Genomic DNA, 25403 nt, shown 5'->3' with positions numbered 1-25403 from the left:
GATTTCATCATTGATTTGATTTAGAATGCGAAGGGCTGGTGGAGATGGTGGCGCTATTACAGGACCTTTACCCTTATCTTGAGTAGTGGCATGAGAAGAAGAATTAGCCATTGTCAAGGAAAATTGAAGGTTGGGGATTTTTGTGAAAAAAATTCTTGGTGCAAGGAAAGTTCAGAGAATGATGGGGTTCGAAAGATTTGAACAAAGGAGAAAGTGAGAAATTTAAAGTATCACAGTAGCCGTTATTGTGGAAGGAATGCAAATAGAGGTAACTTCGCGAGGAATGTGAAGTGGTAGAAAGAGAAATCGCAAGTTTCGGGAGACGTATTGAGTGGATCAGTAGTAATGGAGAGTTTAAATAACAATTATTACTGATTTGAAAACTGACGTTGCTTTTTTGGATTAAGTGTTTTATTCTTCGATAATGTTATCGAAGGCAATCACATTAATCCAAGGGGGCAATTTGTTAGTCGAAAATATTTTCGACCAGAGTAAGTTGATTCGGCATGAGTCAGTCGAATAGGCCTAATCGAATAGGAGATTCGATTTGAGAAATCGAGCAGGTTTTCGATGAACTGTTCGAAATAGTCATGGAAGCGGGAGAGTTAGTAGCTTCTTTCACACAAGGAAATCATGGGGAATATCTACAATCATGCGGCGGGAACGGTTACCAAGAGTGATTGCAGTTCAAATTTGTATTTTCGTATTTAATTATAATTAATTGTAAATTAATTGTCAGTTATGTAAGATTGACCTATAAATACTAAGAAGTTATAGGGATTAAGGGTTGGAACTTTTACTCAGAAAAACACTCAAGCACACTCACATCCCAGGAATTTCCTGAGTCTGCAATCGAGTAACTTTTTTGTAGGATTCCTCCCATCTTTTCATTCTTTTAGTTTACACTTCTGTAAATTTAACATTTCAAGTAAATTTATTTTCCAAGTGTTCTTTATTTTCATTGTTCAATTTATCCTTCTGCATTTCAAATTTCTATGTCAAAGACCTTCGATTCAGTCAAAGGCATTTCTTTGTTTTCTTTTAAATTCCGATGCAAGCCTTTCTGCTTTCTTCACATTTAATCTTTGAAAATTTTAACCTTTAAGTTTCCTTTACCAATTTATAAACCTTCTTTATTTCTATTACCAATACTTATCTGATAGAAGATACTTTGATGCACTTTTAGAAAATTGGTACCCGCAAAGAGGAGTAGGTTTCGCTCGCAGACCACTAGATATCGAACCACCATCGATTTGCTAAAAATCGACAAAACACCGTCAACTCTTGGTAAAGAGTTTGAACTCTATGATTATAATGATTGAGATTAATAAAACTTTGGCCAAGGAATTGAATGAATGAAGAAATGAGTTTCTTAGGTCATTCATAGTTCATTATAATAATAGTAACAAGTTAGAGTTTGACAATTAAACCATACTCTAAGGGTTAACCAAGAGCTAGAAAAATGTAAGGAATTATACTTTGTTCTTCTCAGGTTCTTAGTAAAAAAATATACTACTTCATACTATCGGGTCGTTGAGGAGTGTTGGTAGACGTCAACCTTGATTAGTAAATTTAATATGACTAATTTACTATCCGCTTAGTATTGAACCTATGGGTCACACACTAACGAGTGTTTTAATCTTTACTGTAGAATTATTTAATTATTATTTTGATTTGATCAAATAAATAATTATATTTATTCAAATGGAATATTATTGTATTCTTTGTTAGCACCAATAATATAATAATAGTATGATAAGTAAGAATATTAAATGAGATTTGAGAATAATGAGTTATTCTATTTCTAAATTTGAATTCTAAGTTTGGACGAGATTCTAACTGATTCTGTTTCAAATTGAATTATGATTGATTCATAAATTTGAAAAATTCAAGTTTAAAATAAAAAGATATGATTTAAATTTGAATTTGAGATTCAAATTTAAAATCAATAACAAATCTCATACTATATATATGTATGACAAGAGCAAAGGGAAATGAGACTAATAACAAGAGTTTTATTCCTTTACCTCTACATACATAAACATATATGAGCCTAATTCTTGGAGAATAATTTTATGGTGTGCAAAGAGTTGCAAGAGATTTATTAATTTAGATTAGATGTCCACTAGTCAAGGAGTTGACAGTAAAGGTTCGTTTCAGTGTGGATACGCATAGAGTCTTCATACAATTGAAGAATAAAGTTTTTACTAAAGTATCTAACGGTATTTAGATCTGATCTATATATTATTGGAATAAAATTTAAACGCAAAATAGATCTTTAAGATTACTTTCTTTTCTTCCGTTGCGTGTTATGAACACATGGTAATCCTTCACAAACATCGGCTGGTCTTACAGAAAATGAAGCTCACTCTAAACTCAGAAAACTACCCAGAGCAAAATTCCTTTTGCAGAACGATCACGGAAGGGTACTCTTGCCTCCATCTGAAGGGGGAAAGGAAGGGACACTTTATTTATATTCAGAATGCATCGAAATTACTTAATGATAACTCAAAACTCCTCATCCTTCTTCTTCGTTATCATCATCATTTTCTTCTTCTCTTCCTCCTCCTCTTTTTTTTTTCCTCTTTCTCCTTCGTTATTGTCGTTGTTAACACCACCACACCACCACCTCCATCACTTAGTCTGTGCTTGTTTTGAATTGAGTTTGTTTGTGTGTCGTCATCATTAAGTAATTTCGGTGCATTCTGGATTTTATTTTGGTCTATTTTTTATTTATTTTCGGTGCATTCTAATCTGAACTTATTTTGAACTGAGTTTATTTGTGTGTCGTCACTATTAAGAAATTTTGGTGCATTTCGGATTTGAACTCTTATACATATAAGACGACAATAATGACAATAATAATAACAATGACAATAATAATGATGATAGAGGAAGAGGAGGAGGAAAAGAAAAGAGGAGATTAAAGAAAATTCAAATAAAAAAAGAACAAGGAGAAGGAGATGGAGGTGGTGGCACAGTAGTGGTGACAACGACGATAATAAAAGAGAAAATGAGCAAAAAAAAGGAGAAGAAGAAGCAATAGCATAAGAGTGGAAAGAAGAAGAAAAAGATATGCGTGACGGTGAAAAACGGTTATAACAACTTAATTGGATTTAGTTAAATATTTTGCTTAGTTGTAAGACTTTATTCTCTTTGTAAAGTAGTGCGTTATTTGAAAATTTTCGAACGTATAGTTTTCTAAAATTCTACCAAATAAGATGGCACGTCTTTATAAAATTTGATTAAGAGTGCCTGTTACTCTTGCAAGTTTATTTTGCTGTAGAGCTTTATTAATTCTTGGTCGGTTCAAGAATGTACACAGTTACACACTTTGGTTACTAATGAAATGTTTATATAATAACTATCCTTGATTCCCTGTATTGGAAAGATTGTAAAACGGCCATCACAGAGAGTTAAAACAGATCCTTCTCCTTTCACAAACATATTTTGATTATTCAGATTCAGAAAAGTGCATTCCATAACCAACAAGGCCAGTTCTCCCTAACTGCTACTACTAAATTTTAAGTGTCGTGGTGCTTCTTCATCGACGCTCAATATCTGATGTGAAACCATTACCTCCAATGCTTCCCTCATTGTTGGCGGCGTTCAATGGCTCATAAATGTCAGAAGGTCTCTTCTCAAATCTCCAGTCCTGTGTATCAGACAAGTTTACAATGAGACTGGGACATAGAAATGCAACTATACATGTCAAGACTCAAGAAGATGCCTTTGTGATTCAATCTGGAATGATTTCGGTCGGTTGTTGAGAGGCTCGAACGTCCTTGACTTTTATGTAATTGTACATCACGACGCCACATAGTGCTGCAGAAGTAAAAGATACAATAGTTGATCAAGACAAAGGAGGGAGTGATATTAAGAATGTGTTTCGAGTTTCAACTGAAACTTACCTATAGCATAGCCAGTTATATTCAACCCAGTCATTGTGGACTCTGGAAATATAACAGTTGAAAGGGCTATTAATATCCAGTCCTTAAGCACGCCGGCGACTCGGATGGTCACAGCACCAGTTCTACCGATTACTAGGAAAATAGAGAAATTCAAGGCGAGAGCACATAGAGCATTGGAAAAGAAGATCCAAAAATTGAACTGAATCTGTGAAACTTCCATTGCAGGCTTTTCCAGTAGGTACCAAGGTACAAAGAGAAACACAAAACTGCGCATAACAAAGCAAACGAGAAGTTATCACATCACATTAGACTGGATTCACTAATATCCAAGCATTGGTGCTCACAATAACATTACTTGTTAAGCAAGAGATTGAATCACATAAAGTGACATCTTTTATCAACATTGATCAATGTTAACAATACCTCTTCCGGAATAGCAAGAAGAATCAATTGGATAGTTGCTAGACACACACATTAGCTGTTACATTTTCTATACTTGATTTCTTGTATAGAGAAAACTAGTCGGAAAATTTCAACAGAATATACCTGCATGGAGCTATATAATATAAGCTTGTGATAGGATTTAAACTTAAGCCCTTCTTTTGCAGAAGGACTTGTGTTAAGACCAGTCTTAAAGCTTCTGCAAAAATGCCTGTGACCTGATAAAGTGTACCAACTACATTAAAATGAATTTCCCCATACGAGGAAACGACAACTCCAATGCTGACCAACACCATGTTCAAGAACACATCACACCTTGCTTTCTCAGTGCCGCACACAATAGCCACAACAAATGTTGCCACTGGCACTGAAACATCAAGTTTTGGAATTAAGGAAAGATTGTTTAGACTGTAAGATAAACATGGGAAGTTCAATAGAATGACAACGTACTCAGAGCCTTGAGCATCTGGATAAACGCCACAGATATATGCAAGTAGGCAGTGTTACCAAACCTGTCAACAAAAGTAATAATAATAAAATAAAATAAAAAATTTCTCATACAATTTTTCAACCAATTTCATAAGGAGCAAACTTGTGAATTTATCCTATATAGAAACCATAGTCAATAGTACTTAGTACTTAGTTACCAGTTACCACCAATGTGATCCTTTCAATTGTACAAGTGAACCATCATAGTTTCTTCACAAACATCATACTTCGAACAGATTCAAACAATAGAAATGAAAATTTCCAAGGATAGGTAAGTAGTGGCAGATGGAGAATTCCAGTTTGAGTAATCAAGGGAGGAGTAACAACTCCAGATTCATAAAAACACTGATTCACCCTAATCGAAAGTAACAGAACTATACTTAAATGGGGTAAAAATTAACAAATACTGCACCCGGAAAGAAAGCTTAAGCCCGTTGAAATTTTGATAAAAAATTCAACAGGGATAATATGGTTTGATGCAATATTGATCAAGCACTTTCCAAACTAAACTAGATAGAAAACATACAAATGAGAGATATTTCCCAATTCCCATTAACCCTGCAAGTTTATCATGCTATAGATGTGTGTGTGGCTTGGTGCAGTTCCCTGGTTCTTCTACAAGTCGTCAACAAGTGAAGTAGCATGCTCATGTACTTCAAGGAGTTGGTTGGTGTTTTTGTTTCTTTTTGGGTTTAGTTATTGTTACCGAGGTGCAGCTACTATTTGATGTTTGCATTTCTAATTTCTATGTGCATTCGGTGTTTATATTGATACTTGTTTGGTTATGCTTCCCCTTGGTTAGCCTTTGTGGCTTTGTAGATGCTCTTTTCAAGAGTCAACCATTGTTAAACTATCTCGAGGGGGGGAAAGAAAAACAGTTGTAGAGCTTACCAAAGGCTTGATGCGAAGAAAGCACTAATTGGTACCACACAAGTTGCATATCTGAGATAGAAAGAAAGTGAGTAAAAATAAATAAATAGAACAAAAAGAGAATAAGCTAAAGAAGGCTTCAAAGCGGAGAAGATACACTTACATTTCAAATGTCATTTTGACAGGAGATACAACCTGGAATTTAGAATGAGAGAACATAAATTAAGGTACTAAATATATAATAAGACAATGAAAGGTGATCAAGTAGCACAGTTAGAGGCATAGTGATGCTAAATTATGAAGAACAACCAAATGAAATTGGAACATGATCATGCATAGGCTTCATTGCACAAATCAAATCTTTGAGACACCTAAGAAAAATTGACCATAGTCTGTTATCAATGTCAAAGCCTAGTACAAAAGAGGTTGGCAATATCAAGCATACAAACTTAAATGAAATTATGTAATCTTTTTTTGTCCAATTATCACAATTCAAAGAAGTTCGTTAGTAAGAAATTAAAATATTAGAGTACATTTAATTTGTATTTTTATTTTTATCTTTTATTCTTATTTTTTCTTAACTAAATACCGAAAAAAAACACATTAAAATGAAAACATATCTTAATAGTTGTTTTCCTTTTTCAAATTAATTTACATGATTTAATTATATTAATAATTATGTAGATTTAAAAATGCATGCCATCTTAGCTCAGCGGTAGAGCGCGTGGCTTTTAACCACGTGGTCGTGGGTTCGATCCCCACAGATGGCGTTAACAAAGAGAGAGTTATTTATAACCTCTTATGTTAAAATAAAAAAAAATCTTAAACCTATAACTAAAGTCCAATTTAGTGAATAAATAAAAAAATTAAAATATATCAAACTAAATTAAACATTATAAAAAAATGAATTGAAATAGAAAAAGAATTATTAAAATTGAAAATAAAAAATAAAAAATAAATTGAAATTGAATACAAAAAGAATTGATTCTTTTTTTTACCTAATAATTTATCATGTATTTATAACCTCTTATAAAGTTAAAATAAAAAAATCCTAAACCTATAACATAAAACTCAATTTAGTAAATAAATAAACAAAATTAAAATACATCAAACTAAATTAAACATGATAAAAATATAAATTAATAACTTATAAATAATATTTAATCTTTTCATATCGCAAATATTTAAAGCACGTGTCATATATTGTGCATGTGTGATGTGATTAATGTCGCTGGTAGAATAGGTCTTTAGGTTTTGAATGATTGTTGAAATTGGGATGATTTTTTTTAAAAGAGAGCTCAACACAATAAGTGGAACAAGAACAACAACAAGCAAATAGAAAAGTCCACCGTGAAAACATAAGCGAAATTTATGACCGAAGAGGCTCTCAAGGCCCAGGTGAAGATCGTGGTCCCGGACTTCGACACGTCGGCTATTGGGATCTTCAAAACAATTCAGGACGGCAAGATTGTTGACATGCCCCGAAAGTGAACTCTTGTAACTTGCGCATTTTATGTGGATTTGTAGAACACTTGTTGAAACTGTTTACTTTTGTTATATTTAAGTGGTCGCCTGGTCGGCTTATACTTATCGCCTTTATCTTGCTGTTTAGTAGTATTTTGTTTTGTTACCATTTTTTCGGTGTGGACTTATTGCTTGTGTCTGTTTTACCGTTTGTGTTGGTAACTTGGTTGAAACCGTCTTGGTCTCATTATCGCGGCCGTTTGTTATGGCTATGATTCGATTGGCTCCCGGGGTGATCAGTCCTGGTTGCCGTTGAAGAACGCGATGGTGTGGGATACACATTGGGGAATAGTAGATGGGAGAATTCAGACAAGTAAATATTAATCGTCAGCTAAACAAGTTTATGAACATGGTAGGCACTTAATAAAAGTAAATCATTGGAAATTAAAAGGTTATCTAGCTCGTCAGGCCGCTTGACCGGTGTACCCAAGCTACGAATAGAACCTCCTCAAATTATCTGCATTCCATGTTCTCGGGATTTCTTTGCCGTCGAGTCTCTCCAATTTGTAGGCGCCTTTGCCAAGCACTTCTCTGATTCTGTAGGGACCTTCCCAGTTTGCCGCCAGCTTTCCTTCTCCTGGGTTGGTAGCCCGACGTCGTTTCGTCGCAGGACGAGGTCTCTTTCCTCAAACTCCCTTCTGAGGACCTTGGTATTGTAACGTAGGGCTATTCTTTGTTTCAGTGCTACCTCCGACAAGTGGGCCATCTCTCTGGCCTCATCCACCAGGTCTTTTTCCACCGCTTCTTCTACTCCCGTCAGAAGTAGTCGCGGGCTCGGCTCGCCAATCTCCACAGGTATCACTGCGTCGACCCCGTATGTTAGGCGAAAGGGGGTTTCCCCTGTGGAGCTTTGCTCGGTTGTTCGGTAGGACTAGAGGACCGAGGCAAGCTCGTCGGTCCATGTGCCTTTTTTGCTATCTAAACGCTTCTTGAGGCCTAGCAGGATGACTTTATTTGCGGACTCCACTTGTCCGTTTGTCTGGGGATGTTCCACCGAAGAGAACTTTTGTTTTATCCCCAGGCCAGTGAGAAACTCTGCAAACTTCTTGTCAGTGAATTGCGTCCCATTATCCGAAATGACGATTTCCGGGATGCCGAACCGGGTTATCACCTGCCTCCACATGAACTTTTTACAATTGGATGAGGATATACTGGCCAGCGGTTCAGCCTCTATCCATTTGGTGTAGTAGTCGACGGCAACTATGAGGTACTTGACTTGCCCTGGGCCAACCGGGAAGGGCCCCAAGAGGTCGACTCCCCATTGTGCAAAAGGTCGGGAGGACGTCAGTAGGCTCAGCTCGGAAGCCGGCGCTCTATGGAAGTTGGCGTTCTGTTGACACTTGGCGCATTTTTTCATGAATTCTCTGGAGTCATTCATCATTGACGGCCAGGGCTTTACCCCCGATATGGTGGCCGCAGCATCCCTCGTGGACTTCTCTGAGCACGTAGTCTGTCTGGTCGGGGTGTAGGCACTTCAGCAAAGGTTGGCTGAGTCCCTTTTTGAATAGCTGGTCCTGTATGACCGTATACTTGGCAGCCTCCCTTCTCAACGCTTTGGCTTCCTTCCCATCCCCAGGGAGTTTGCCGTTTTTCAAGAAATCGGTGATGGGGTCCATCCAAGAGGGGCTCATCTTGGTCAGGTGTAGAGCAACTGCGGGCTCTTTCGTGATGCCTTGAATGAGGGAGTGGTTGCCGGTTCTAGGTTTTGTGCTTACCAACTTAGATAGGAGGTCTGCTCGTGTGTTCCTTTCCCTTGGGACGTGTTGGACCGTAACCTCCTCAAATTGTTTGCTCAGCTCTTTGACCCTTTTCAAGTATTTTTGCAGCAGCGAGTCTCTGGCTTGGTAGCTTCCATTTACTTGCACGGTGACGACCTGCGAGTCGCTGCATACTTCTAACCTTGTGGCCCCGAATTCCTGAGCTAGAACCAATCCCCCTAGAAGGGCTTCGTATTCTGCTTGGTTGTTTGATATGGGAAACTCGAACTTAACCGATTGTTCGTAAATGACTCCGTCCGGGCTTTCTAGGATGATCCCAGGACCTCCAGACGTCTGGTTGGAAGCTCCGTCCACATGGAGTTTCCACCGTGTGCCCGTGTCCTCGGTTGGATTTCCGATCACTTCCACTAGGAAGTTCGCCATTGCTTGTGCCTTAATCGCGTGTCGGGGTTCGTAGCTCAGATCGTATTGGGACAGCTCGATGGCCCAGGTCATCATCCTCCCCGCCAAATTAGGTTTTGGGAGCACCTGGCAGATCCCCTGGTCCGTTCTCACGACCACCTGGTGACCCTGGAAGTATTGTCGTAGTCTGCGGGAAGAGATCAAGAGCGCTAGTGCCAGTTTCTCTAGCTTCCTGTACCTAAGTTCTGCCCCTTGCAGCGCTCTACTCACGAAGTAAATCGGTTGCTGGGCCTTCCCTTCTTCTTGCACCAGCACCCCTGCAAGCGCTCCTTCTGTTATGGCTAGGTATAGGTAGAGTGGTTCCCCGGCTCTGGGTTTCCTGAGCACAGGTGGTGCTGCTAGGATTTCTTTGAAGTGGTTGAATGCCTCCTCGCATGCCGGAGTCCATTCAAACGCTATTCCCTTCTTTATCAAGTTGAAGAAGGGTAGGGCCTTTGCTGCCGATGCGCCGAGGAATCGGGACAATGCGGTGAGCCTTCCCGCCAGCTGCTGAACGTCTTTGATGAAACCCGGGCTCCTCATCTGGAGTATCGCTTGGCACTTTTCGGGGTTGGCTTCCACTCCCCTTTGGGTTATCATGAACCCTAGGAACTTTCCGGCCTCCATGGCAAAGGCGCACTTAAGCGGGTTGAGCCTCATGTCGTGTTGTCGGAGGGATGCGAACACATTCTCCAGGTCGCTTATGAGGTCATCAGGTCGGGCGATTTTTGCAAGGATATCGTCCACATAGACTTCCACCATCTTGTCGATAAGATCGCTGAATATTTTGTTCATCAACCTCTGGTACGTTGCCCCCGCGTTTTTCATTCCAAAAGGCATCACCTTGTAGCAGTAGGTCCCTCCCGGCGTTATGAACGCCGTTTTATCCTCATCTGGCCGGTGCATCGGTATCTAGTTGTAGCCAGAGTAGGCGTCCATGAAGCTTAGATACCGGTATCCCGCGGCCGCGTCAACGAGTGCATCAATGTTGGGGAGGGGGTAGCAGTCCTTGGGACATGCCTTGTTGAGATCAGAGTAGTCCACGCACATCCTCCATCTCCCATTGTGCTTTTTTACCAGGACCACATTTGACAACCAGGTAGAGTAGTCTAGTTCCTGGATAAACCCTGCTTCAAGGAGGCTGGCCGTTTGTCTGGCCACTTCCTCTGCCCTTTCCTGAGACATTTTTCTTCTCCTTTGAGCCACTCGTTTGGCTTCTGGCCTGATGGCTAGGTGATGTGACATGAACCCGGAGTCTATCCCCGGCATATCGGCAGGTGTCCAAGCAAACAAGTCGCCGTTGGCTCTGATCATTTCCATCAAGGGCTCTTTTAATTCATGGGGGAGGTTCCTATTCACGAACGTGAACTTTTCCTCCGTGTTCCCGACCCTAAACTTTTCCAGGTCCCCTTCTGGTTTGAGCCTGGGCTTGTCGTCAATTCTGGCATCCAAGTCGGCGAGAAATACCCCCGATGCTTCTCTAAATTTCTTTCTTAATGCGAGACTGGCGTTGTCGCAAGCGACCGCCGTTTCCAGGTCTCCCCTCACAGATCCTACTGACCCTTCTTCAATTATGAACTTCATTACCAACATCCTTGTGCTGATGACTCCTCCTAGGTCGTTGATGGTTTTTCTCCCCAGGATGATGTTGTAGGCGGTGGAGTCTCTAGGATCACGAACTCGACCATTATCGTTCTTCTCCCTTGGCCTTGTCCCAATGAGGTCGGCAGGGTGATTATGCCATCCGGCTTAATGAAGTGGTCGCCGAGCCCTACGACGCCGTGCTGGTGAGTCTGTAGGTCGGTGTTCCTTAGGCCTAAAGCGTCGAACACATTGCGGAACATGATGTTTGAGTCTGCCCCCGTATCTACAAGGATTCGCTTGACGAGACCGGTTTCTACTCTGGCCGTTATGACCATGGGAGGGCTTTCTCCGACGTCGTCGAACCATTGATCCTCTGGGCCGAATGAAATGGGTGGGTGCTTCCTCGCGCTTCGTGCAGAGGACGAGGAGACCGCCAGAACTTTGGCGTCTTTCCTATGCGCCGACCTTGATCTAGGTGCCGCATTCCTAGCTGTTACTACGTTCACTATGGTGAGGCCTTGGTCGTCGCCCTCCGGTTCTTGGCGTCGCTTTGCTGCCTGAGTCCTGTCTTCGCCGTCGTGGTCGTGATTCCGTCATCTCGGCTCTCTAATGAGGTGGGAGAATTCAGCTAGCTTTCCATCCCTGATCGCTTGTTCTAATGCGTCCTTTAGGTCGAAGCAATCCTGTGTCTTGTGCCCATAGCCCTTGTGATAGTCACAGTAGAGGCTTCGGTTTCCCTCTGTTCGTTCTTTTAGTGGTCGAGGCTTCGACAAGATCCCCTTTTCGGCGATTTGTTGATAAACTTCCATGATTGGTGCGGTGAGGGGAGTGTAATTGGTGAACTTCCCGACACGAGGAAACGGTCTGGGTGCCTTGCTCGGACCGCCGTCCCTGGCGTGTTCCTTTTGTCCTTCTCTGCTCCTGCGGTGCTGGTCTTGGTTGTAAGAGGGCTGCCGTTTGTTGGCAGCCACGACTTGGCTAACTTCTTCGTTGTTGATGTACTCCTTGGCTACACATTGGATCTCCTGCATGGTCCACACCGGCTTCGTGGTGAGGTGCTTTCTGAGGTCCTCGTTCAGGAGCCCGTTTGTTAGGCACAAGCTTGCAACTGAGTCCGTCAGCCCATCTATTTCCAGGCACTCGTCGTTGAATCGGTCTAGGTATTTCCTGGTCGGCACTCTGGGCCGCTGGGCCACTCCAAGCAGGTTGATTGGGTGTTTTGCTTTTGCAATTCTAGTCGTGAATTGGGCTAAGAAGGTGTGGCTGATGTCCACAAAACTGGTCACCGAGCCTTGCGGAAGGTTGTTGAACCACCGTATTGCAGGTCCCGCCAGGGTGACCGGGAAAGTGTGGCACCTTACCTCATCTCCCACTCCCTCCAAGTTCATCCTGGCCTCAAAGGCCGTGAGGTGTTCCAGCGGGTCTTACATTCCGTCATACCTCATGTCCGTTGGCTTGTCAAAGTGTTTTGGCAGCCGGACCTCGAGGATGGAACGGTGAAATGGGGTCGCTCCCATTATCACGGGTCCCCGCGTTCTCGTTGTTCTCCCTTCGTCGTCCTCCTGACGAGTCTCCTCGTGGTTGCGATCTGTGGTATGCCGCCTTTCGTGCCTGGTGTAGATGAGGGGGTCGTGGCGTCTTCTCACGCGTCCTCTTTCCCCGGCGCTCTCGGATTCAGCCTGAGGGCTGGCTGTGCGTCTGGAATGGCTCCTTGAGTGAGAACGAGAGTGGCTTTAGTCTGGGGTGTGCTGGTCGTGTTCCCGGTCTGCTAGCCGGCGTTCCAAGTCTTGCATCCTGTGGCGTAGTTCCTGCATTATTCTGGCATGGTTGTCGCCAGTTCCCCCGAAAGGGCGTCTTTCGAGAGATCGGGTGGTACGTCTCGGAGGGGACCTCGTGCACGGTCGGGGAGAAATCGCGGAGGGTTCCCCTCTGCGCTCGGTCTCGCGGCCTGTCTCTCCCAAAACAACGTCCATCCAGGCGACTAGCTCCCCACAGACGCGCCAATGTTCGGTAGGTCGGATACCGGATGGGTTGGGTTGATACCTTGATCAAAGAAGGGGAAGTCGTCTGGTCGCACGTCTCTGAGTTGAGGATAGGCAGAGTCCCGAGCTCTTCGGATGTAGAGGGGGGTGTCACCTGTAAAGACACTCCGACGCTCAAGTCAGTGAAATGTGCAGGCGAGTAAAGGTTGGGTGGTATGTGACGTACCTTGGGGGAAGGGCAGGTCCTTCCCTATTTATACCGTGTCAGAGGTGGGCCCTGCAAGGGCAGGTCCATCTTCTTCGAGACCTCCCTCGCACAGCTGTAGCGAAGCTGTCAGGGACGCGTGTCTGGGTCGGCAATCGGGCGCCTTGTTACTAATTGTCCGGGTCGGGTGGCGCCCGGGTCGGGCCGGCCCACATTCAGTCTGGGCCAGGCCGTAACATATACGATATTAACTTCACTCTACTTTGCATGTATTAAGAGGCTGTTTTGTGGGTGGAAATGCTGTGAAAATTTGATGTTGATGAGAAATAACTTGCAACAGGATCATTTTACTGTCTAAATCTAATCTAACTAAAAGAATTTCAGCATAGGATAGTTTTATATTATAGTAATAATTCTTGTTATTTGCTTTTCAAAATTTAGCTCATCATATACGATTACACCTACTTTTTGAAATATTTGGTCTGAAATGCTTGCTATAAACTGATTTTTCTTAACAGGCACTATTGCTGCTGACATTGACATTCACTTACCAACAGTGCAACAAAGGGAGTTCATTAGATTAGAATTCACTTACCATTGTTAAACTCATGCCTTAGAAGTCATAGTATACTTGTGCTTTAGAGTTGCTATTTTGCATTCCTTTTTTTATCGTTTTACATGGTCTTCATCCTATGTTAATTCCTAAGTTGTTAATATAAACAACTTATGACTTTAGTATTAAGAAGTCATTGTTTAATGACTTTTGACTTTTCTATAATTTGCCCTGCCACTTATCCTTAACATTTTCTGTAGGATGGGTTTATAAATTGCATGTACGATATTCGCTTCAATATACTTTTGGCATGTATTAAGATGCCATTTTTCAGGTGTGAATGATGTGAAAAATTAATGTTGATGAGATGTAACCTTTTTTTGACAGATTGATGAGATGTAACTTACTTGCAAAAAGGATCATTATATTGTCTAAATTTAACTTAAAAAATTGCCTGTAATAAGTCAAAATGGTTTAATTGCAAATTATCTTTCAACATGTGCTCCAATGATAACAAACACGAAGATAACATCCATGAGGAACCGAAGATTGATTACATAAAGCAATAACTCGCATGTTTTTAGAACCGTGTTAATTGTCTTATTGTGGTTATTTATATGATAATAAACTAACTGAAAAGCATATGTTATTATATTAATGAAACTTATGAAAAAATAAGAAAGATATCACAAAACGCATACAAAAAGCTTTAATAAACAAAATTAGATATTTAAAATAGTTCTTAAATTTGGGATGTTACATTATGGGTGTGAAAATTATCCCATATAACACGAATTCTGAATTTTATTTTCCTGTTGCACTGTTTTGTCTAGCTGGGTACTTGTAGTATGAGTTAACTAAGTAAACCTTGATGAAGGATTTAGGCATTTAGCAATGTTTTTCACTTTTCAATCAATGTTTTTGTCAGAGGCACAGCAATTTTGGACGACAAATGCATTGCATGCGGAAAAAAGCTCTTGGCACTACACTTATAGTTTAGAAGGTTTAGTCTGGTTAGTCTTACATCGAGAAGAGCACGCAGAAAGAGATGGGGTTTTAGTATAAAAGAAAAAATATTAAAGCATATCCTTCCCGGTTTTCGGACTAAGATCAAGTGAAGTATGGTGAGTTTTAACCTGCACCTGGTCAATTGAGGTTAATGAAGAACCTTTTACCTCTAATACAGGTTAGTGCAAAGGTGTCCCTTTTTTATGATATTGTCATAAAATCCTTATGATTTGTTAAGGTGTCTCTTTTTTATGATATTGTCAAAAAATCCTTGTGATTTATTATGAATTATGTAATAGAATCTAACAAAATCAAGGAAAATGCTATTTATACGTTACCTTTCAGCCACTCTCTCACCTCACCTCTTGTGCTTTCTTCTCTTCTTGCAAAAAGGGTTTCATTGCATGCACCTCAATTCTCTTCTCTTCGATTGCGCCAACCTCACTTTTTACTTCTCTTCGATTGCACCAATCTCACTTCTCACTTTCTTTTCTTCTCCACGGTGCCCTTTGCTTTGCTTTGCGCTATTTTTGGTTCTTGTTATCTTAGGGTTTTGATTATAAATTTTGATTCAATGGAATCCATAAACTCGAATGATGAGGTTTGTATTTAATTTACTTCATATGTTAATTTTTTATTCTTGATTTGATTTTAATTTTTTTATTATATCTTAGGGTTTTTTGTTCTTGTTATCTTAGGCTTATGCTTCTGATATGTGGCTTCATTATGTCATTTAGATCCTTTTACATCATGTACGTTGTGTGATTATATCCTGAAAAATTTATGTTATAAATTTGTGTAATGAAAAAAATGTTTAGCTCCTGGATTGTAGTCAAATTGGTAGTTTGCATATTTGAAATTTCTGCATTTACTTAGATTAGATGATGATGTTGATTCTATGAATGTGTTGGGGTTTAGTGTTATATTTGACTATTGAGTTTGATTATGATGTTTACTGAATTTGATTATATTCAAGATTAGTGCTATATTTGACTACTGAATTTGATTATATTCAGGTTCAATGCTTGACAACTAATTTGTCTTGTTTATTCATAGAAAATTGAGAGCGTTTTTATACCTGATTTAATTTTAAATTTTTTATTATCTATGTTTTAGGTTGTTCCAAGCATAGGAATGGCATTCTCCTCTGTATGTTCTAGAATTGGTTATCGAAGATAAAAAATTGATCCATTAAAGAAGACAAATCCTTTCGAGAAAAATTATAAAGTTAGGATTATTGTGAAAAGGGATAAGAAGATGGAATATGTGTTAACCTTTGTGAATATCCAGCACAACCATGCTATTAGTCCTAGCATGGCAAAGACCCTAAGAAAGAATAGGGAACTAAGCTTGCATGCCAAACGGATAGCTAAGATCATTGATTAAGCTAGTGTTACAATGAGAAACACATATCAGAGTTTAGCAACTGCTACTGGTGGCTATGATAAATTAACTTTTACTGAAAAAGATCTTCGGAATCATGTAGCAAAAAGTGTCAGAGTCATACAAGAGGAGGGGGATGAGCAATCGTTAATGCAGTATTTTCATCGGATGCAACAATAAAACTGCAACTTCTTTTACAAAGTTAAATTGGATGAGCAACATCACATAGAGCATGCTTTTTGGGCTGATGCTAGAAGTCGTACTGCTTATGAGCACTTTGGGGACGTTGTGAGCTTTGATACGACGTACCTAACAAATAGGTACGACACCACAATTATATATTTCAAGTTAATTATATATACTTTGGTTTTTGCATGTGTTTGATGGATAAGGATAGGTAGAATAGAATGAATTTGTTGCTGCTGTGCATGATATACTGAGTTTGATTATGTACTCTTATTTTTGCATATGTTTGATGTATAGGGATAGGTAGAATAGAATGAATTTGCTACTGCTGCTCTGCATGATATACTAAGTTTGATTGTTTGATTTAGTCAGTTTGATTATGTTCTCTTGTTTTTATTATAGGTATGATATGCCTTTTGCCTCATTTGTTGGGGTTAACCACCATGGCCAATCATTGCTACTTGGTTGCGCTCTTCTTTTATGCGAAGAAGAGAGTTCCTTTGTTTGGTTATTTAATTGTTGGATACGATGTATGGGTGGCAAGCCGCCTATTGACATATTGACGGATCAATGCAAAGTTTTGCGGAATGCCATTGAAAAAGTTGTTGCCAATGAGACAACATTGATGGTGTATTTGGCATATCATGAAGAAAATTTCAAAAAAAATAGGAGCATGCAAGCAATTTAACGAGATTAGTGCTGATATGACATATATTGTATGGGATTCTAGGTCTAAGGAAGCATTTGAGAGCTCTTGGATTGATTTTATCAACAGATTTAGTTTGCATGATAATAATTGGTTAGCAGGTATTTTATCAGTTTGATTATCTTATATATACTGTTTGTTTATTTATCATTTATTAATCAATATGCCTTACAAGTTTGATTATGTCCATTTTATGGTTTCAGATTTGTACGAAGAACGTGACAGGTAGGTCACTATTTTTCTTAGTAACAGTTTTTGGGCAGGCATGCGTAGCACTCAAAGGAGTGAAAGCATGCATGCGTTTATAAAAGGCTACCTAACCTCAAAGAGCAACTTGCAACAATTTGTAACACAATATGACAATTGTCTTGCAAATAAAGCTCAACAAGAATATGAATTGGATGTTGCCAGTTTCAATACCATTATCCCTTGTGCTACTGCCACTGCTATTGAAAAACAGTTTCGGTTGTGCTAAACATGCACACCACTTTCAGCCACTATTTTCAGCCACCGTATTTATATACATATACAATACAAAATACAAAATTCAAAAATTAAAAATAAAAACCTCACTCCCAACCTTACTCTCACGCGCTGAAACAACGTTCTTCTTTCTCCTTACCTTACTCTCACTCTCACTCTCCGACGCGACTCGTTCCTCATCCTCATTCTCAACGGTGATTTTCCTTCCCCCTCTCTCCGGCGACATGATTCTCCTTCCCTCTCTCTTGGGTGGCACAATTCTTCTTTGCTCTCTTTCAGGCGCGGTTGCGATTCTCCTTCCTCTGTCTCGGGCGTGGTGCTCTCTGTCTCAAGCACGAATTTCATCGACTGCATTTTTCTTGTTTGATTCTGTAAGGTAAATTTCTATTCCTTGTTTGGTTATGCATTATTCTTGTTTTATTCCATCATCTTCTTTGACGGCATTTTTCTTGTTCGTTTCCAACATCTATCAACTTCTTCGACTACATTTTTTTTTGTCATTTTGAGTTTCTATAAATGAATTTGTGTTGTGCATATTTTGTACTAAAAATATTTAAGTTAGGGTTTTGAATTGAAGTCTCAGTATGCTAATTTTAACAATTGATTATTAGTAGACTATTAATTGATTATAACTGGATTTTTGTGATATGAGTTGGAGTATGTTTGATTATTACACTGAATGAGTTTGATTATGCTCAGTTTTTTAAAATTATATTATAGCATAGTTGGATGTTTTCATATCCAATACTCTTGTCAACATTTATGTCAGAATTGGCAATTTGTTTTGTGCGCGGAAGCTGTTTGCTGAAATGCCCCAAAGAAAACACTGTTTCCTGGTCTTGTTTGAATTCAGGATATGCACAAAATGGCATGCCTGATGACGCTTGTATTTTATTCAAAGAGATGATTTTTGCTGGCCTCATGCCAAATCACTATGCCATTGGCAGTGCCCTTCGAGCTTGCCAAGACGGAGGTCCAACTAGGCTTAAACTCGGCATGGATATTCATGCCTTAATTTCTAAGTCTCCATTTTTTTCAGACTTAAACAAATGTGATATCTACAGCATGTTTGATTACAACTGAATTTTGTGATATGATTTGGAGTCTATTTGATTATGCTCAACTTTTAAAACATGATATTACAGCATGTTTGATTATAGCATACTTGATATTTGATTATTGAGTTTTAACTTTTTTTATTTTTGAATTTGATTGGATTTTGATTGTTTAATTTGCTAGTTTTGAAATATGCGAAAGAAGACTACACCAAAACGAGTAGAAAGAGAACCAGAAAACAGGGATACCAAAGAAAATAAAAGAAAAATGTAACCAAAAGACTTCGAAGGAGATGGAGTGGAGAAAGGTATTTTGTCTTTATTTTTTATCTTTTATGCTAGATTTTTTTTTCATTTGATAAGGTCTTTGCATGCTTTGATTTTATTATGCAGAGTGCATTACTAAATATTAGTTTACACAATGAATCATATGCCACTTTAGCTAACACATGCTGTATTTTAGTGTTTGATTATTATCTCTGAATTTCAGAAATAATACCCACTGAATGCAGTGTTGAGTTCAAATCTTTTATTTTGCCACTTTAGCTAACACATACTGTAACTGATGATTCCCAAGCATGATACATTGCTACTGTGTGTGTGCAGTAAAGAGAAGTGTGAGTTGCATTTGCTCCAATTATTGGTCTTTTCGGGTGATTAACTTGCAACTTTCAAAGTTTGACCTATAATTCTGGGTTTCCAATAAAGTTGCTATCATTGTGTCCATGATCTATATCTAGCTGCATTGCACTAATAAAGTAAAAACATTATTCACAGTAACCTCCAACACTAGTCTTACATAGGTCTGGTTGATTATTAACACTAGGTCACAAGCTAAGCGCTTATTAATAATTAATTATTAAAGTTTAAAATTAATTAATTAATCAATTAATAAAGAAGCACGAAGAATCTGCAGGTCCTTTTAGTTGGAAACCAATTCATCATCAATTAGGTTGTCAAAATTCAAGAAACAGCATTCCTTCTTGTTATATATAGTCAACATGGTCTAAAAATTAAGTGTTAGTAACGGTAATTAATAAGAAAATGTGTCACTAATAGGAACTCTAATCTAATCCTTTTTTTTTTCCTGCAATGCAGTAATGGTAATTAATAAGAAGGGAAAAGGGGAGATTCAGTATTCTACTATTCTCATTCTATATAGCAACTACATAGTTTGATTACAATGTTATTCATATAGATGTTACATTATTGCCTTACTGAAATGTTTATTATTTTAACTAATTGCAAGTTGCTAATTTGAATTGAAACTGAGCACGCTACTACTTTATATCTATGATTTGATTAGAATATGATTACTATTTTCATTCATGTAGTGCTATATATATGTTGACACGAGAAGCGCACCAAACTTGTTAGCGACACTTTCTTCTGATTATTTGAATGATGGGTAACGCAACGAAATCCGAGCAATGGGTTTTGGATCTCTCTTGGGTATTCCCAAGGAGAATTTAAACCATGATTTGATTTTGGCCCTTGCAAATGCCTATAATCCCTCCAAATTTCATCTTCTCACTCCGATAGGAAAAGTAGATGTTACTTGGGATTCAGTTGCAGCTGTCTTTGGATTCCATGTATACGGTAATAATTAAAATTTCTTTAAGATCCTTTGGTTTTATTAATTAGGATTTACTGTATAAAATCAAACATGCTGTATAACATGTTTTAAGATCCTTCATTATGTTGCTATTAAATTTGATTTTTAATATCACTTGATTGGTATAGGAGTATAACTATATATTGAATCTGAATCTTGCATTATTGATGACTTGCTTGTTGAACTTTTTACATATTGAAGCTATTGATGTTAAAAATATCGTGCTATGCTGAGTTTGATTATCATGTTGACTACTGAGTTTGATTATACATATTTACCGAGTTTGATTATAATCATGTTTCTCATTATTTTCTTTAAAATAGGTGACCCATTCAAGGATGTAACTAAAGAGCATGAGCCCATGCTTTTAGAGTTCAAGAAAAAAAGTCCAAATGCTTTGAGACAAATCATGTTAGAAAATCCAAGAGGGGGTCCCAGATTTAGGAGAGCTTTTTCGTTGTATGCATTTATAACATTTTTGTTATCAATAAATACAACAATAACTCGGGATAAAATTTTTCCATTTGTAATTGATATTGATAATCTAATGAAGTACAATTGGATTAGATGCATTGTTGATGGCCTTGCTGATGGAGTTAACAACTTTAAAGAAGGAGTGGTGTCAAGTTTGAATTGGTGCATATATGTGCTTCAGGTATTTTTCATTTAAACTAATATTTCTTTTAGGGGTGGCAAAGCGGGTCGGCCCGCCCAACCCGCCCCGCCCCGCCTAGGCCCGCCCCGCCAACTAAAATGGGTTCAAAATGCTAGCCCGCCCCGCTTTATGGCGGATTGGCGGGTTGGCGGGCTAGCCCGCTTTTTTATTTTTTTTAAATAAAATTCATTAAAATTAACCAAAAAATAATAATTAAAAAATAAATACAAATAAAAAATAGTCAAATTATAATATAATTTTTTATTTTTTTTTTTAATTTTTAACTTCAATAAAATTGTTCAAAATAATATTTATCAATAGAATCATCTTTATTTTAAAAAATAAGTCACATAATTTGAGCATATATACAAAATTGTAAAATAAAATAAATAAAGTTAATAACTAAAAGAAGAATAAAAACAAAAAATAAAAAAAAAGTGTTTAAAAATTCTATAATTATTAATTTTATAATAGTAATCACACTTTTATTTAATAAAAAAAAAAGAAAAATAAAAATCTTCGGCCCGGCGGACCGGCCCGCCCCGCCCCGCCAAAACCCGCCAATTTGGCGGTGCGGGTTTGGCGGGCTTTTTTAATTTGGCGGGCTCCAAATCCTAGCCCGACCCGCCTTTTTTAGCGGGTTTAGCGGATTGGCTCGACGGGCTCGACCCGTTTTGCCACTCTTAATTTCTTTGACTATTATCTAAAGCATGTTTGATTATAATATAACTTTAATTAATTGAATTCAGATTTTATACTTCCATAAGAAAAAATATGGACCATTTGATTTTGAGAAAGAACCACAACTGCCTTGGCTTTCCCATTGGACAAAGAAACTCATTTCTACCCAAATAGCATTAGAAAGAAAAAGTTCATCGATACTTACATTGTCCGCTCTCTAAAATTTCATTTTCTATCCATAATGAATGAATTTTTACTAATTATGCATGTCTTATAGAGGCTGGTTAGGTCAAAGGAAGAGCAACATATGCCTAAAAGGCCAGTTCGACCAAAGAAAAGCGTTGTGAAAGAGGCTACCAAAGTGGAAAAAGAGCAAAGTGAAAAGATAAAAGTGGTAGACAGCCCTAAGAAGGATAAAAAAGAATCGAGGCAAGAAGATTCTGCAAAATCAACCAAAGTAAAAAAACAACAAAATGGAAAGAGAAAAATGGTAGACAGTCCTAATAAGGACAAAAAGGAATTGAGGCAAGAAGACTCTACAAAATCAAAGAGAGAAAAGAAGCCAGAATGAGGAGCAAACACAAATTCCAATGAAAAGTAAGTTAGTTTGGCATTCCCATCATTCTCTATTTTGACTTTTCAGCACTCATGTATACTACATTCACTTTCGTACATGATGTTAAAAATTAATAATTACTTGCTTCCTTTGATTATACATGTTTACATATTTACAAAGTTTGATTATACTCTAAGTTTGATTATACATATTTTTAAAGTTTGATTATACTCATGTTTAGTGCTATATTTGACTACTGAGTCTGAGTTTGATTATACATGCTTACCGAGTTTGATTATAATCAGGTTCAGTGCTATATTTGACTGCTGAGTTTGATTATATTCAGGTTCAGTGCTATATTTGATTGTTGAGTTTGATTATATGTGTTTGCTCAGTTTGATTATGCTCAGGTTTAGTGCTATATTTGACTATTGTGTTTGATTATACATGTTTACTGAGTTTGATTATAAATGACTAACGAGTTTGATTATCCTTCCCATAGTACAATCTAAATCTTCATGAAATATAAATCGCAAATATGTTTGTAGTTTGATTACATCCTTGCTTTTCCGTGTATTATCTACAGCCGGAATGAAAAGAAAACACACTCACCATCAATGCCTACCTTCGACCTTGGAGTTGAATTTCCTCCAACACCTCCAGCACCTCCAACACCTCTAACAACTATGACCTTGGATTCAATTGATGTTCCAACCCAACAAGTGTTGGGTTCAAAGATACCATGCCTAATCAAACAACAGATGTGTCAATAGAGGTGTCAGAACTAATTGTTGAGGAATTAGTATTGGATGCTAATATGATTGAAAAATTATACGAGTGGGTGATGGACAAAAGGAAAGATGAAGAGAAGATTGTGGAAACATTTAGTGGCCAACGCAATCTCTTCCTTAAAAGAACTAATGCGCAAACATTAAAGACACGAAATGAAATAGATAATTAGGTTAGTAACACTAAATATTTTTTTTAGTATAAAGTATTTATTTTATTCTTGAATTATTTGATTATTAATTGTTTGCTTTGCTTGTATCAAGGTGGTCAACTATTATTGACGCATGCTTAATGAGTTACCACAAACAAGATTCAAGAAAGATATATATTGCATGAATTCAGACTCAGTGGTAAGAAATTTTATTATGTATCTCTTCGTTTTTTTATTTGACAGATTTTGTTCTATTCTAATTTATGATCAATTTGATTTTAATTGCAGTTATTGAGTTTTTATAAAGATGGGCAACGTAAGAAGAGCTCTACATCAGCTGACATATCTAGGATCCCTAATTTTATCAAAATTAGGATGCGAGGAAGAAACTTGTTTTCTTACCTTTTTACCATAACCATCATTGGTGGTTATATGCATTAGATATTTGTAATAACAAATTTTACGTCCTCGATCTGTTGTACACATCTTAGACTGCTGAACGGGATGAAATAGATCAATATGTTGTAAGTTTATTTTTTTATAACAACTTTTATTTAGGTCTTGATATTTGATTATCATATAACTTTGACAATTTCAGGACATTTTTTAACAGGCAAGTTATCTTGAGAATATGTTAGGAATTGCGGATCCTGCATATGTTCAAACCTCCTCAACTCCAATAATTGAATATCTGGACACCCAAACAACCAAATTTTCATGATTGTGGTTTGTTTGTAATGAAATGAATGGAATTGTGGGAACTATCAGAAGCCATGCCACAATTCCATCCATTTCATTACAAACAAACCACAATCATGCAAATTTGGTTGTTTGGGTATGTTCAGATATTCAATTGTTGGAGTTGAGGGGGCTTGAACATATGCAGGATCCGCAATTCCTAACATGTTGTCAAGATAACTTTCCTGTTAAAAAATGTTATGAAATTGTCAAAGTTATATGATAATCAAATATCAAGACCTAAATAAAAGTTGTTATAACAAAATAAACTTACAACATATTGATCTATTTCATCCCGTTCAGCAGTCTAAGATATGTACAACGGGTCGAGGACGTAAAACTTGTTATTACAAACATCTAATGCGTATAACCACCAATGACGGTTATGGCAAAAAGGTAAGAAAATAAGTTTTTTTCCTCGCATCCTAATTTTGATAAAATTAGGAATCCTAGATATGTCAGCTGATGTAGAGCTCTTCCCACCTTGCCCATCTTTATAAAAACTCAATAACCGCAATTAAAATCAAATTGATCTAAATTAGAATAGAACAAAATCTGTCAAATAAAAAAACGAAGAGATACATAATAAAATTTTTTACCATTGAGTCTGAATTCATGTAATATATATCTTTCTTGAATTTTGTTTGTGGTAACTCATTAAGCATGCATCAATAATAATTGACCACCTTGATACAAGCAAAGCAAACAATTAATAATCAAATAATTCAAGAATAAAATAAATACTTTATACTAAATAAAATATTTTGTGTTACTAACCCAATTATCTATTTTATTTCGTGGCTTTAATGTTTGCACATTAGTCCTTTTAAGGAAGACATTGCGCTGGCCACTAAGTGTGTGTTTGGATTACAGTTTGCAAACGGGAGTTTGCATAGAATTGATTTTGCAAACTTGATTTTGATGAAAAGTAAGTTTGTATTAACGTGATTTATGTTTGGCAATCTTTATGTCAAAATGGATTATAGTAAAATAAATGTTGTTTGGATTATACTACTCAAAATTACTTTTAGATGAAAAATTACTAAAAGAGACATCAATTAAAATAATTTTTTATATTATTCTATTATTTTACTTTAGATAGTTGAAAATCTTATTAACCCATTTTATAATAAAGTTAATATTTACTTACTAAATTAAAGTAACATATAAAAATTGACAAAATATATTTTAATACATAAAAATACTAATAAATATTAAATTAAAAGATAAAACACTAATGAAATACATAAAAAATAATATCTTATACAAAATTAATACATAAGAACACTATTATTTTTACTGCATGTGATTAATAATTTGATCCCTAATCAAATCTCGAACACGGTCCATTTCTACAGAAGAGCTAATGGTTAGAGTTTGATCTGAGCTTTCACCAACATAACTATTATCTTCTCCATCAAGAATGTTTGCATGTTCATATTGATTAAACTTAGTATCTATTTCAGAATATCTTCTAATAAAATTATGAATAGCCATTGTTGCACACACTATCTGCACTTGAGTTTCAATTTTGAACTTGGGCATGTGTCGCAAGATAGCAAATCTATTTTTTCACACTCCAAAATTCCTTTCTATTGTGCATCTTAAGCTTGAGTGATAATAATTAAATACTTCATTATGATTTGTAAATCCAGAAGAACGCCTAAAATCTGAAAGAT

At 37.4% G+C, this 25403-nt stretch overlaps 3 protein-coding genes, 1 long non-coding RNA gene and 1 other non-coding gene across 5 annotated transcripts; 2 read left to right on the top strand and 3 right to left on the bottom strand.

Moving 5' to 3' along the window:
- Positions 1 to 3450: 3450 nt before the first annotated feature.
- LOC107612440 (putative sugar phosphate/phosphate translocator At3g17430) lies at positions 3451 to 7517 on the bottom strand. Its single transcript, XM_088503079.1, is given in 8 exon segments — positions 3451 to 3655; positions 3731 to 3825; positions 3912 to 4177; positions 4458 to 4719; positions 4803 to 4864; positions 5733 to 5783; positions 5875 to 5906; positions 7383 to 7517. Coding segments are annotated over 8 exon segments (1014 nt in total). The 3' UTR covers positions 3451 to 3544.
- TRNAK-UUU (transfer RNA lysine (anticodon UUU)) lies at positions 6410 to 6481 on the top strand. Its single transcript has one exon. It is a non-coding gene; the product is annotated as a tRNA-Lys (tRNA).
- A 1088-nt stretch (positions 7518 to 8605) lies between the features above and the next one.
- LOC107612427 (uncharacterized) lies at positions 8606 to 9994 on the bottom strand. The gene has a single exon (XM_016314138.1). It carries the CDS (start codon positions 9992 to 9994, stop codon positions 8606 to 8608), a length of 1389 nt encoding a protein of 462 aa, XP_016169624.1.
- A 1577-nt stretch (positions 9995 to 11571) lies between these two features.
- LOC107612416 (uncharacterized) lies at positions 11572 to 12366 on the bottom strand. The gene has a single exon (XM_016314134.1). The coding sequence runs from the start codon at positions 12364 to 12366 to the stop codon at positions 11572 to 11574; it is 795 nt and encodes a 264-aa protein (XP_016169620.1).
- A 2456-nt stretch (positions 12367 to 14822) lies between these two features.
- Positions 14823 to 20656, top strand: LOC107612402 (uncharacterized). Its single transcript, XR_002347470.2, has 7 exons — positions 14823 to 14904; positions 15843 to 16429; positions 16698 to 17102; positions 17205 to 17860; positions 18724 to 18847; positions 19874 to 20138; positions 20478 to 20656. It is a non-coding gene; the product is annotated as an uncharacterized LOC107612402 (long non-coding RNA).
- Positions 20657 to 25403: the final 4747 nt, after the last annotated feature.

The sequence above is a fragment of the Arachis ipaensis genome, chromosome B1 (genome assembly GCF_059453495.1).
Source record: "Arachis ipaensis isolate K30076 ecotype BB chromosome B1, ASM5945349v1, whole genome shotgun sequence".
In the NCBI taxonomy this organism is placed as follows: domain Eukaryota; kingdom Viridiplantae; phylum Streptophyta; class Magnoliopsida; order Fabales; family Fabaceae; genus Arachis; species Arachis ipaensis.
This window is presented reverse-complemented; position numbering and strand designations above follow the sequence as displayed.

Bases quoted from the DNA above. Each gene is read 5' to 3' on its own strand.
- LOC107612427 (XM_016314138.1), bottom strand. From the start codon at position 9,994: ATGATAACCCAAAGGGGAGTGGAAGCCAACCCCGAAAAGTGCCAAGCG.
- LOC107612416 (XM_016314134.1), bottom strand. From the start codon at position 12,366: ATGAACTTGGAGGGAGTGGGAGATGAGGTAAGGTGCCACACTTTCCCG.